Raw genomic sequence first — 14,718 nt, 5'->3', positions numbered from 1 at the left:
ATCTCTACCCCCAGTTTCTCAGGGAATCCTGGGCATGTCTTGTGAAGGTTCTCTCTCCCTGTTTTTATCTTTGCTTTGGGATCAGATGACGTCTGGCTCCATTGCTTTCTGAGCCTTTGGATAATTTATTCTTTCCATTTCTCTTCCAGAATGATCTATATGATCCTCCCCTGGGACATTTTAATGTCTGGAATGAACTCCCCCATCTCATCCAGTGAAGACTGAGGCAGATGATTAACTGTAGCCAAATCTACCCCTGTTTCTCTCTAAATTATCCCTTACTGTCTCCTCCTTCCTTCCCTTGGTTTTAACGAACAACCTCATGAAACATCTGACTTCTTGTTTTTTCTAGGGAAAAATTTTAAACAAAACCACATTCAGACACACAGACATACACACACAAGGCAGACAATGAATGCTCAGAGACAACCAGCAGCATGCTCACAGAGGCAGGCTTATATACAGATACAATGACGTAAATCAACACCCAGAAGCATTTATTAAATTACCCAGATATATACACAGAGGGACAGGCAGATGGGTTAAGGCTGCTTTTTTATTGGTGGATAAACGAAAACATCACTTTAATGCCCACAGGAGAGTATTTTGGAAAAGCAGTGTCAGCAGCACATATTAAAGATGATAATATCTCTTTATTCACTCTTGCAGACTAATTGGCTTGTCCTAGGAAAGGTCAGCTACTGCTGCATAGCAAGTGTGAACCCATACACATTCATAATCAAAAATCAGTGTGAAAAAAGCATAGCAGTCAATCCCAAAATCATCCCTTGTTCCCAGGCAAAGAATGGTTCCTGGAACTTGCATCCCTAAACTCCCACTTTTGATTGCTCTGGACAGCCATGTCTTCCTTTTCTCTTGCTCAAAGATATGAGAGCAAACTGTACAGTCACAGGAAGAATTATTCCCAGAAGCCAGCTACACAGCTCTTAATGCTTTAAATACACTTTTCCTTGAATGCCCATCATCCTTAATGTATGGAGCATTAGCTCCCACACCAGATTAAGGAGGCATTTTAGCCATAGATGTAAGTTAACTGAAACAACTGCATGAATTAAAGCAAATTAAAACAAATGTCTGTCTTTTCAGGCCCACATGCAGGATTTCTCTTTAAAAACTACTAAGCTAAGATAACTATAATTTCCTTAGATGACCTTGAACTATGGGACTCATCTGTATCTTCACTATGGTTACAGTGAGGTGTAAATTATGTACTATGAGGCCTCTAAACATGACAACTCAGCCCCATCATCCCTGCTTACACCTTCCTACCCACTGCCCCAGTCCTGCTAACTTCACCCAATGTTTTCTTTGCTTCTTGTTTCACTGTTTAATTCAGATAGTGTTTAGGACTGTAATGATCTTTGCTCTTGACTGCAGGACAAACAAGAGGCCAAACCCCACCTGCCTGCACTCACAAACAAGGCCTGGAACACAGAATGCCTTTATTCTCCTGCTGTTGATAATGATAACCCAACCCTGCTCCACGCTGCCCACGTTGCATCCACTCCCTTTGCTCCCATCACCTGTGTGGCTGTGGTAAACAGATGTAAATTGATATCTGCCTTGGTGCAATTTGCTGATGGAGTTAACCAATCCACAAGATGTTTTGCAGCAACAGCTGTACCATCCCTAATGCTCTCAAGGTCTTACTAGAGGCTGAGGAGCTGGTGCTGGATAGCTGGTGTTTTCCTACATCTCATTCTGCATTTTCATCTTAAAGCTTTCTATAGCATTAGTGAAGAGCTTAATCCAAATGTACTCTTTTCAGCTTAGCTTTTTCATGTTCTGGAAAAATAGCCTTATATACTGGAAGAAATTTATATATCATAGAAAACACCTGCATTTTGCAATGTTGTAGTAGCTTAGAAACTCTGATTTTGCTGGTCAGCTTTTGCCTTGGGCTCTATTAAAGTTACAGGCATAAATGATTTCTTCTTTTTAATTATTTTTTTATTTTGCTTATGATGTGTGATGCATTTCTTCTAGGTATATGGTACAGTCTGTCCATTACTGACCATCTGTTCTTTTCAGATAATTCTCTGGATTTGTCATCTTCTTGCTATGTTGCATTTCACCTGGCGACTGTCCTAAGCAAATGACTGTTATTTTCTATTTTCTGTTGCCTTTTGTATTGTAAGGCCTTCAAGGATATTATACTTTCAAGAAATAATCTATGCTCTGCTGATGGGCAGGTAAAAATGACAAGGTATGTAATGACCAAAGTTCCTTTACCTGTGAATCTATAACCATGAAAGATAACCACATTAAATTGATGCACCTCACTGTCCTTTGTATCTGTTTACTTGTACTTCTTAGGCCAGGGTCCATGTTAGATGTATTTACAATGTTCTTAGGACAACAAAGTCTCCAGCACTGGATGATGTGTATTGTCATCAGATGGGAGTACTTTACTTTTTTAAAATAAAGTATACTTTATAGCCCAGCTCATATTAAGGTAAGGATAGGACTGTAGAAAAGTGAGAGAGTTTCAGCTGCCTTTTGTGTAACATTGTTTTGAAGGGATTGTAACACAGGATTTTATAATTTCATTATAAAAACAGTAATTAAGGATGTGTTATCTTCTCTTTCTATGACACCTCTTCACCAGAGAACCTGTGATACTAATCCTGCTAATACTTGATGCTTTTCCCCTATTCTGCTTTTTTTCCTTCCCTCGGTCTTTAAAAACATAATCCAAGTCTTTCAGCAGTTCATCCACTTCTAATTTCACTTCCCCTTTTGTTGGTTCAGTGAGAGAAGATACACTTCCCTAATCTGGGGACTAGTTTTTTCTTTCTTAGCTATTCTTCCTCTGTTTTGGGGAAACTTCACCTTATTGTGACAAGCTCAGAGCTCTGCATCATACCCCATACTTCCCTTTGACTTTTTTATTTGGTTGTGTTACAGTGATGTTTTATATGTGCCAAGAGCTAATAGAGCATTTCAAACTGATTAGCACTTGCTGCTTGGAATGACTGGTAGGATGTAATCTATTGATGAAATAGGAAATATTAGCTGGAGGTGAGAACAATAATGCAGACAGTGTAATGGAAATGGTGACTTTTCACTGCATGCTGCCAAATGATATTTTTTTACATATATCTTGATTTAAGCATGAAAGTAAATCAAGATGACAGCCTGATGAGAGCTCACCTTTTCCAGTACTTTTTTCATGCCTGGGTGTGTGGGTGGCCGTGGAAAAAGGCCATAAAGAAGTTTAGAACTGCTGTAAGTTGGAACGGTGAAGGTGAGGGATACCTTAGCTGTACTATCTGGTTGGGAGAAGCAAAGTGAAAAAGGAAATTTCAGGCTCTTTCCTCTCTGTATCTTCTGCTTATCTCTTTCCTACTGACTTTAGGTTTTTTTACTGACTTTAGGTCTATTTTAGTTGCCCTTTTATTTCTATTTGTTTAATTCAGATTTAGACCGGATATTGTAAGAGTTGGAACTTCCTCTTTCCACTTAAATTAATCCTTTCACCACAGAAATTCTGTTAATTCTGCTTCATTTCAGATACATTTAACCTACTTTGTATCGTGCTTCATCCCACTAAATCAGATCTGGGAAAAGTCAGACTGGAGTGCTGCTCAGATCAGCAGATGGCAGGCTCCTTCTAGCAATTGGTACCACCAGCTTCATCCTACATCCCCCTACATCAGAGCATCTGATGATGACAGGCAGAAAAAAAAAGTATTTCTGCATCATGCACTCAAGAGTGTGCACTATGTCAGTGAGGAATCAAAGATATATTTGTCCCCAGGGTCTGCACAGCTCGCAATCAGCCCTGTGCTGTAATGTGCATCCACTGGGAAAGCAAGAACCCAGCGACTGAGTAATTTGGGGAAGAGCAGAAATCTGAATGCCAGAGATGTCAGAGAATTGCAATTTCACAGCAGAGTCTGATTTCCCACTTACTACTCCTCTGTGAGGTGTCTTTCAGAGTTACTGTTAGTCTCAGGAGTGGATAATGAGAAATTTGGGGAAAAGAAAGAGCTCCTTGCAAATTCAGTCTTTATTTTCTGTGCCTGTTTACAATGGTGCCCTAATCAAGGCCTTCCTTTCCTCAGGGGCAGCTACTTCTTGCAGTGTGGGTTCCTTTAATCTTTATCTATTTAGGTTTAAATGTCCCTCACCCCTTTTGGGAAGCAATTCAGTTGCCCAAAGTTTTATGACTTACTGAATCCTCTTAACACCATCACACTGATTAATTTAAACACAGATAGAAATGCAGGACTTTTAGCATTACTGAGACTGGATCTCTTTGATGTTTTAGGTGTTTGCTTGAATGTGTTGTATTCCCCAGTTTCTCTAAAGAGTGGTTTAAAAGTATTTTTAACAATACAGCATTGTTATGAAAATGAGCTGACTAGTGAGTCTGATAGCAGGAATTTGCTCTGAGTCGACAGTGGCAATTTGCAAGCATTGACTAATGAATTCCATAATCCAGGCAGCACCTCTGTGAATAAGGGAAGAAAGCTCCATTATCTCTAATATGCATCGAGGATCCAAACATGAGAGGAGCAGCTGCTGTGTAAGAGTCTAAACGGATATTGAATACAATTTGGGAATTCCTGGTCCTTGTTGCTCTGCTTGGAAAAACCGTATGTATCTCACATCTCTGAACAGACAACTCCCAGGGATGTGCTAAGCAGACAAGAGAAGTGGGTGTTTTTTTGTTACAGAAAGCATGATTGTAGTAGGCCCTTACAGCCTCTGTCAAAAAATTTCAGTGAGAGACAATAAAAGGAGATTTATATTTTCTTTCCTCTTCGATTGACTGGGAAAAGAGTTTGCCAAGTCACGTATTAATGTTGTAACATGTAAAGTGAACCAGGAGTAATTAATAGTGTAGTAAGTGATTATTATTTCTTTTTCTTGTTTTCTCTTTTAAAGCATTCAACAAATCCTCCAAAGCCCCTGTGGGCCCTGTGGTCAGCACATCCCTTGTTGAGGCATCTAATTGTCTGTGTCTGGCCCTTGCCACAGCTGCTCTATTAGTTCCCTCATAGCTTGACAAGTATCCACTGTATGGGTTTACATTCAGACAAGGTGACTTTAGTCTGTATTTTTTTTCCTGCATAGGTTTTGGCACCTCAGGTGTTTACTCATGGGTATTCCAAGCCCCTCACCACTATGAAACCTGTGCTAGTGGCATTGAGCACTTGACACAAATTGCTGCTTTCTTTTCCTTCACAATATCACATTTCTTTTGTTTTAAGACATGGTTGTAGATGGGCGTTACTATGCTTAAGACGGTATGTCAGGAGACTGCTTCTGTGTTAGCACCCAGAAATGATCTCTGCAGAACACCTGATGGAACTGAGTGTAGATCTCCAAGAGACCAAATGCTGGAAATGCATAAAAAGTGTTATTTTTCTCTTAAGACTGGAATCCCAGGTATTTGCAAGTGTTTGTGTTAATGCTCTTTCCTGGTTTTACAGACATACAACTGAGCAGATGAATATTCTCAATAATATATGTCACAACAGAATTGGTTTTGGAGAAGAGGGGAAAAAAGTCTGTTGCTGACCCAGAAGTCTTATCTGCTTTAAACTGGCAGGTTTACTTCCAGTGGGTGTATCCATGGTGGGTATATCCCAGGTTTCCAGGCTACAGTGTCTTTCAGGAAGCGATGCTTCTGTTTACAAAGCCTATTATGAAATGGCAGTGAATAATAAAAAAAGAGCAAGATACAAAGAAGTGCAAATGAAAGGGCAGAGTCCAGGAGTGGGCAGAGTCCACAAGTAGGGTACAGAACTGGCAGGTGTGTCTGAATTGCCCTTCTGTCAATGTCCTCTCTTCTGGAGAAAACAGTTTTACCTCTGCTCACTTCCCTCCCAGCCCCACGTTTTAGTTTTGGTCCAATTGCACTGATATTTCTGCAGAGTAGAACAAATCTCTATCTCCTTCCCTCTTCAAATTTGACCTGTACCTAGAAGCCCTGACTTAAAGGAGCCTCTACTTGGTAGTAGTATCAACAATAAAGAATAAACTATTCAATTTTCACTTTCAGAGGCTGTGTTTCTTTTGTAGCACAGAAATGAAGTATTTCATAGAAAACCTCACAAATTCTTGAATTATTCAAAACTTTCAAAACTGATATCATGCCCAGAAGCACCTTGTGAGTAGCTAGAGGTATATTTTCACTGATGTGCTTTTTATTGTGAATTATTTGCTCAGTGTTTATTATTTAAATGAATGATTGTCTCATATTCATGATAAATTTCTAGTTAGATTTGTTCATTTGGGGGGAAAAAAAGAAAACATGCAGCAATTCCCCAAACATCACCTTGAAATTCTGCCAAGCATGTATACCTGAGATGTCTGTTGTGCTGCATGGAGCCAGAAGAGGAAGTCTGCAAGAACAAAAAAGCCAGGATTGCAACTGATCCAACTTCTGTTTGCCATAATTGATAGGAGATGTGAAGAGGGGTGTTAATTTTAATGTGTTCAGCCCTGGGTCACACACTGGCTATTTACTGCGGGTTGGGTAGCTAATGTGCATTTTGGTGAGCTGGGCAGCCAGCAGCCTGTTTCAATTTCACTTGTCTAGACAGGGTTTTGGGTTGCCCTGTTCTGGAAGGCAATGTGAGATTTCATGCCTTGATCTTATCGTGCTCTGCTGAGTTTACTTCAGAGAGAAGAACACCTGCAGCCTGAGAGTGGGGATTCAGGGAGAGCTGCAAATGCAGCTGAGGATTTGGACCTCTGTCCTTGACAGGTGTTGCTAGGAGTGGCATTTGCAGTGTCTCAGTGGATTTCAACACTTTGGAATGGTGGATTTCCAGACTTGGATCCTTTCTGGTAACTCATGGGTCGATCGCTGTAGACCAGCCTTGATTTTTTCCTGCCTTCTGTGGAATATAAGTGGAAAACAACTGCTCTAATTTGCCAGGAAATTCACTTAAGGACACCAGACTCTTACATAACGTCCTCCCGTTGTTGAGCAGCTCTCAGAGAGGAAAACTGTAGTAGATTTAAAACAGTGGTTTGAGCAGGTGGCTCATTTACACAAACTTTCACTGGAATAGTCCCACTTTGGTTTTATTTCTGAGGGAAGTGTTGCTGCAGGTGAGTGTATGAGAATAGTCCTACTATCAGCACAATTATCATCTGTACCAGAACAGTGCCTTGAATCAAACAAGAACAGGTCTCCCTTGTACCAGGCACCCTATGAACTCCTGGAAACAGACAGTTCCTGCAGCGAAAAGTTGCATCTAAACAAAGATGTCCTTTTCTACTCTGGTTTGCAAGTATTTTTTATTATTATTTTTATTACAGTTCCATTCATATTTATAGATATGAGTAGATGTGGGTTTGTTTCAGGGTAAATGTCTGCATCACTCACCCCTTGCAGTATATGGTGTACAAAGCTCTGTGGGAACTGCCTGTAATGTTTACTGCACAATGACCAGTCACTTTGCTTAAGTTCAGGAGGTAAGTGATTACCAGGACTATGAGATACTGACAATTTGAACATCTATAAAAGAGATTTTTGTCTTCCTGTTGGTTATATTATGTATGCCATTAAATGAGTGGCTTTCTTCTAACCTTTGCCAAGTTACATAATTCTGCATCATTTTATCAACTGGTACTTGGGAGTGCTCTGGAGACTTCCTTGCTTTTTATAAATAATTTTGATGCTGACATGCAACAAAAGTATCCCTCAAATTTTCTAGTAATTGATAGGTTAAAAACCCTTCCTTTCTGAAAGTGTTTAGACAGCAGTTCTCCTTTAAAATGCAATCCTGTTTCAACAGAACGGCTCTGTAACATCACACGTGATGGACATGCTCACTGTAATTGTGGTCCAGCCGGTCATGTATTGTCTTTGACAGGAGCCACTACAAAAGGTTTTATGGCAAAGGCTCCCAAGCCCTTCCAGTAGCAGCTTGCCTCTCCAACAGATAATCTGTGTGTGACTCGTGATGCAAATAGATCAGATGAAAGAGCTTTTTCTGGGGTGGGCTGGTGATGCTGCCTGCAACTACTGGCACTTCTCTTGGCATGGTGACCTATCTGAGAACTATTGCACGGGGACATGCCCCCAGAAACCAAGTCAGGGACACAGTCAGCTCACCACAGAGCAGACCCTCTCCTAACCTCCCTCAGTCAGAGGTGAGCTTACACTAAAAGGTTTATAATTTCTCTGAATATGTTGCAAGCACGATCTAAAACAGCCCTGTAAATTCCTTCTAAATTCTGGACCTTGGTAATATGCATTGTGAGGGGTCTCACAGTTCAATGGCATGTGGATGTATTACATAAAATGTATTTTTAAAAAATTGGTCCTAAACTGATTGTGCAAATGAGGAAATTGGAAACAAGATCTGAGTTCTACCGCTGAGAAAAAAAGCAAGTATTGATAGTATCATTTCTCTGGGCATGGCATTCATACTGCACACAGCATCCCTCAGCTGTGAAGTGGTTTAGAAGGCTTAGAAAGGAGTCGGTTTTTTCATTGTTTTCTTTTTTTAATAAATGATTGTGCTGCTTTGCCGACGATCGGAGGACACTTGACACTCAGCTCAGTGCAGTGGCTTCCAAGGGCTGGTGCACTGGGGAGCACAGCCGTTCCCAGGTTCCACAAAAGCCAGAGGAAAGGAAATATCACTGCTGAAGTGCCAGCAGCCTGGAACGGGCTTCCTTGGCCATTCTCTGCAGGGGTTGTACAAGAGCGTAACGCTGGAGTGAGGATGCTCAAAACTCAACCTGTGATGATTTGTCACTTACAAGGAGAAGTGGTCACAGCCCCTGCGCCCTGCCCAGGTTCCTGCCAGCGTGAGGGCTGCGGGAAGGGGACACTGACGGGGGACACTGACCGCCCTGTGTCTCCCCCTTCCCTCAGGATCCACCTGGGGGTTCCCCTCATGGTGGAGGGGCCTGGCGGTGCCCGCACACCTCCAGCCCTGCCCAGCCTCATGCCCCGATGAGTCGCTCTAGGGAAGGTTTAGGTTGGACGTTCGGAGGGATTTCTTCACAGAAAGGGCGATCAGACATCGGAACGGGCTGCCCAGGGAGGTGCTGGAATCACTGTCTCTGGAGCTGTTTAAAGAAAAGACGGGTCACGGCACTCGGTGCTGCGGGGCTGGTCGACGAGGCGGCGTTCGATCACAGCTCGGACCCGATGATCTCAGAGGTCTTTTCCAGCCCGAACGATCCCGAGGCTCTGTGAGGGGCGCGGCGCTTCCCGCGCACCTCCCGCGGCCACCGCTGCCCGGAGCGGCTCCGCGGCCATTGACGTCAGGCAGGGCGGCACGTGACGGCGGCGGGGCCAATCGCGGCGCTCGGAGCCGCTCCGGCAGAGGGGCTGTGTCGGCAGCGCCCGCCGCTCCCGCCGCCTCCTCCTCCTGCCGCGGCGGCGGCGCGCGTGGGGACCCGCACACACAGACACGCACACCGAGGCAGGCACGCTCACACACACACACTCGCACCCGCTCCCACGGGCGCGCACCCGCACCCACATACATGCACGCGCGCCGCCGCACGCTCCCGCGCACACGCCCCGGGGGGAAGGAAGGAGCCGCGGCCGGACGCCCCGCAGCCCCCGTCGCCGCCGTCAGGAGCCCCCCGCGCCGCCACCACCGCCGGCTTTTGTCCGCCGCCCCCGCGGGAGCCGACCCTCCGCTCGGCCGGCGCCCGCCCGGCAGCATGGACGCGGCGCTGTGACCCGCCGGGGGCGGATTGGGAAGTTTGAATAAGGATTTTATCGCTTCCCTTTCCCCCTTCTCCCCTCGGGGCGGCTCAGTCCCTACCCCCATTTTCCCCGACAGGTTTTGGTTTTTTAAATTTTTTTTTTATTTTTTTCTCTTTCGCGTGCAATTTTTATTATTATTATTTTTTTAATCTACCGCGTGGGGTTGGATTTTTTTTTTCTTATAGTTTTTATTTTGAATTTTATTTTGTTTGGTCGTGCCCGTCTCTACCCGCCGTAGAGACCGGTCCCTGCGGGCGGCCGAGCGCCACCCCCGACCCGGCCCGCGGGGCTGCCATGGATCGCACCGGCGGCTCCGGCGGGGGCAGCGACCGCAGGCAGCCCGAGGAGAGCAAGCCGCTGCTGGGCGAGATGTCCGCTCCCGAGGGGAATAAAATGGGTGCCGCGCCGTGCCGGAGAGCCCTGCTCCACTGCAACGGCATGAGGTACAAGCTGCTGCAGGAGGGGGACATCCAGGTGTGTGTCATCCGGCACCCCCGGACGTTTCTCAGCAAGATCCTCACCTCCAAGTTCCTGCGGCGGTGGGAGCCTCACCACTTGACCCTGGCGGACAACAGCGTCGCCTCGGCCACGGTAAGAGCCCGCCCGGGTCCAGCGGCCCCGCCGCGGGGGCGGACGCGGAGCGGCCGCGGGGCATCCGCGGTGCGCGGGGCCGGGGGATGCCCGCGCCCGCTGTCCCCGAGCGGCCGGACCTGGCGGGGACCCCCGGGGCCGCCGGTGGGCGAGGGGGGGGATCGGCTCGACTGGGTCCGTGAATGCCGGCGAAAATCCAGAAAGGATTCTTTTTTTTTTTTTTTCCCTTGTTCGTAATCCTGTGGATGTTTATTTTTGCAGTTTCGGTGTTGGTTTTTTTATTATTTTCCGAGCAAGGCTACTATTACTGTAATTATTGTTGTTGATTTTTTTCTTTTTTTAAAAAAAAAAAAATAAAGAAAAAAATTCCTTCCCTCTCAACATGCTCCGACATACAGTCACCATACTGAGCCCTTTCTATCCGAAACCAAAGTCGGCAGATACCTGCTGGCACCTTGGCGAGTTGGAGGTGAGGGAGGTGGAGGATGCTTTTAATTCGAGAGCGGAGGCTCGGGTGGTGCGCGGACTTTGCTGTGGTTCAGGCCTGCTCTGGGGGCTCTGGTTTGGCGGTCACATAACCTGCCCAGATACAGGCAATGTGATTGGAAAATATGGAGATTCCTTCAGGGCTTTTCTTCCTGCTGGAAAATGATGTAAGAGAAAAATGCGAGGTGGTGATATCAGCGTTACAGAAGATGTACAATAGACGGATATAGTCTTGAAAAATATGATTTATATTTTCATATCTAACTTAAAATTTCATGGCCAATATTATTTGAATATTTGTGGAGTCTATAGAGTGATTACACAGATTTTATCTAATAAGCGATTAACAAAACATGTTTTACACTGATCTTTAATCAGTCGGTACTTGCATCCTGTCTTTTTTTGATTTATATGTAAATGTCTCATTTTTCTCAATGGCTTCATTCTGGCCTTCCTATAGGACACTGATACGAGAGAGTGGATTGGCTTTTGTGTAGATTTCTGTTAATGGTGTATTTCAATGGATTTCACCCAGCCTGTGCTGTGCTCGGAGGTTGGGTTTTTTCACACCTTGGTACACAGACATAGTGTGTGTAAATGTCTCTCCTGCATCATGCTCTGCTCTGAAGTATTCAGAGCAGGTTTTCAGTGAGAGCTACTTTAACCTTCAGGTAGGCCAGCTGCCTGTTCTCACAGAGCTCTTTTTTGTGCCACAATGACATCTCTGCTTGCCGTTTCTACTGGGCTCCCGAGGATGTTTCCAAGGGAATATTTTCTTTCTTTGATAGAACTACTGCCTGAAGGGAGGAGGAAGATTTGGTCGAGCAGTGCTGGAGAAAGCTCCTGAAAGACACAGGCACGAGGAGTTTTTGCAGTTCTTCATTTTGTTAAGATACCATCATTGTAGAGGGGGAGTTGAATATTAGTGGAGATGAGGCATTTTCCTGGCAGTATCCATAGCTGATTATTTCTAAGCCGAGGAGGAGGATACGGGTAGAGAGAGGCATGATCACGCTTCAGATGTTGTTCTCTGCAATGTGGCAATACCAGGCATGAAGTTGTATTTTTACAGGACACGTCAAACTCTGCTCGCTGGCAAAGCTGTCACCAGAGAAACCATCTCTGAAAAGATTTTTGAAGTCCTATGGGGCTGTGCTTTAATTAATGTTGAGGTGTTCTCATTCCTAATTATTTTATGTGTATAAATAGCAAGAAGATACTAAAGCATTGTGCGTAGCATTGCAGTCTCCATTTTGTTGAGCTGTGCTCTTCGTTCTTGGTCTTGTGCCTTTTCATTTTTTTCCCAGTGCTAACTCACCTTACAAATACCGATGTTCACAGAAATATCTGTGCTTTATTGTTTCAAGTAGTGTCTTTGGTTTCCAGGGGGTAATTAGGGCAGAAGGATAAGATCTGCACGCACTTGTTGCCTAACTGTGTGGGTAGGTTTAGCAGATATCTTTCAGACATTGGTTCTATGGTACCTACATTTTAGTCCTTTTCATTTTGAGCTGGAAAGATGTGATTTAAGCAAAATCCATGACAGTTTAACCTCTACCCCCTACAGAAATGGGGTACAGGCACAATGCCAAAACCTCCTCAAACTGGAGGTAGATATTTGAATGCAACTAATTTGGTTTTCAAGAGCTATAGAAAAATATCCATCCTGTCCATTGAAAGTGAGCGTTGGGAGCACTCAACAGCTTTGATAACAAGGTCATTTTTACACATGGGGCTTTTGACAGGCAGGATGCTTTATGAGCAGCCAGTAATTAACCTTCACATCATCCCTTTGCAAATCCTCTGGCATGACGAGTTTTGCTGCATTCTATAAAACACGAATAAAATTGAACGGGAAAATAACATCACTTTGTTTTGCATTTGAAAGCAAAAGTTGTAATGATAGCTAAATCCAGATCTGGCAATTTATGTCCCTGAGTACAGAGGATAAGTTATTTGTTGATTCTAAGCACTTTGTATCCTTTTTATTATCGCTTGAGACATATATTTGAACTAAATTCTTCTCCCCACAAGCTGTTTCTTACTTGTTAGTCCATGGGCTGCAGTATAGAAGTTAGCATTAGATTGTGTATGGATTATTCATCTATAGTTTATTCCATGAATAGATATGGTATGTGCCCACATATATAAGTCTGAATAATGAGACTCTACCTACATTTTTTGAGAGATAACTGGTTTGGTTGTTTATTTAGGAAGCTGCAATTTTTGTGCTGACAAGATAGTTTTTGGTAGCAGAAGTGCTATGTAAGAATGCAATGGAGCAACTATTAGGCCATCTTATTTTAGCCAAATATAGGGAGGAAAAAAATAATGTTCTCTATGAAGTGCATTTTTTGACATTATGACAAATGACTGTTTCAATTAAAATAAGTCCATGTTAACCTAATAATAATAATAATAATAATAAATAATAAGTGTATTCTGAATTGGTATATACACTCAGTTAACAAATGCAGAAAAGTGTTAATTTGTGGACAGTCCTAAAAATGTAGGTGTTAGGACTTCATCTGATTTATGTGTATTTCCATTGTTGGTGTCATGTTCTTATTTCTCAAAGAGCTGCTGAAATATACCACAGTGTCACCATTGAGTTTCATTCACATCATGTCCAGGGTTTCATTCTGGTTAAGGGTCTTTCAGAGAAAGTGAATACAGATATGTAGCTTTTTTTCTGTTTTGTTTTGTTACTGTAAATGCTAAAGTCCCAGTAGGAAATTTTGTCACTTAGAAACTTTGTTTGTCAGACAGCAGCATGCCTGGGGATGAATTTGACTTTCTCCCCCATGGGAGGAATAATGTTTATTCTATAAACACCTACCAAACTCAAATGTAGCACCCTTACTAATTTTTTTTTCACCAGGGAGATCTGTCCTTGCACAGCTTGAGAGGCGGTGATAATAAAAACAAATACAGAAATAAAGTCCAATTTAATATTTCTTACTTTTTTTTTTTCCTTTCTTGGGAGGGGTGGGGTTGGAAATGACCCTTTCTTCAAGAGAAATGTAACATTTGATTTTCAGTAGTTTAAACATAGGTGTCACGACTCTTCTGTGTCTTTAATATCCTTCTGCACTGTCTCTTTCATGTCTTTGCCCTGCTTTTCTCTTTCATTCTTTCTCTTGCACCAGTGGGGAGTAGATGTTGAGGACAATGAGTTTTAAAGTCCTGGGTTGCAGGGGAGACTTGTGATACATATGTATGTGCAGCAGACAAGGAAAGAATAAATAAGTGATTCATTGTCTCTGGCTAGGGATGACCTCTCTAATTCTCATCTGGGAAGATAAGGCTTTATTGAAACCCTGAAGTTACTCATTAATATCCCTCAAGGAGGTGGAAACTTTGGCTTTTCGTGCTCGTTTCACATTTCTCGGTTTTGCCTTGGCAGGTGGGTTGGGTGTAAAGTAAATGTTTTGTTCAAAGCTGGTGACAATCCTGAAAAGCCTTGAGTTTCTTTTAAACATTTTTCTGTCCAGACATGATGTGTAGAACAATAGTTTATTGACAGGCTGGCTAATCGTAAATGCATTTGAAACAAGAATGTAAGTGGATTAGGGAACTGCATTTGTGTTTTCTTCTAGAGACAAGAACATACCAAATTAATATTAAATGAGGCAGGGCAGGATGATCTGTTTCCAGCAAGAGAAGTGAAGTAGAAAATTGTCTTCTAATTGTTTTTTAAAATTCAACAATTCTGCTACTACATGTGTTTCAGCATGCTATTACATATCTTTCCTTCCTTATTTTGGTGAAGATAGGACAAAAATTCCTATCAAACTGGACTCATTGTTTACTTTAGCACAGATTCCCATTAGTTAGAATAACACACTTTTTAAAATTAAATTTCCCTTTAAAAACAATTAGCTCAAGTGGGAAGTATTATGCAGAGTTCAAAAGTTTCAAAA

At 43.1% G+C, this 14,718-nt stretch overlaps 1 protein-coding gene across 1 annotated transcript in view; it reads left to right on the top strand.

Annotated features, from left to right (window-relative positions):
- Positions 1 to 9,379: 9,379 nt before the first annotated feature.
- Positions 9,380 to 14,718, top strand: part of CMIP (c-Maf inducing protein) — a 130,408-nt gene continuing 125,069 nt past the window's right edge. The window contains exon 1 of the mRNA XM_015640182.3: positions 9,380 to 10,309. Within this exon, the coding sequence (XP_015495668.1) occupies positions 10,013 to 10,309 (297 nt within the window). The 5' untranslated portion in view covers positions 9,380 to 10,012. The remainder of the gene's footprint in view (positions 10,310 to 14,718) is intronic.

This window comes from Parus major, chromosome 11 (assembly GCF_001522545.3).
Source record: "Parus major isolate Abel chromosome 11, Parus_major1.1, whole genome shotgun sequence".
NCBI classification, from domain to species: Eukaryota; Metazoa; Chordata; class Aves; order Passeriformes; family Paridae; genus Parus; species Parus major.
This window is presented reverse-complemented; position numbering and strand designations above follow the sequence as displayed.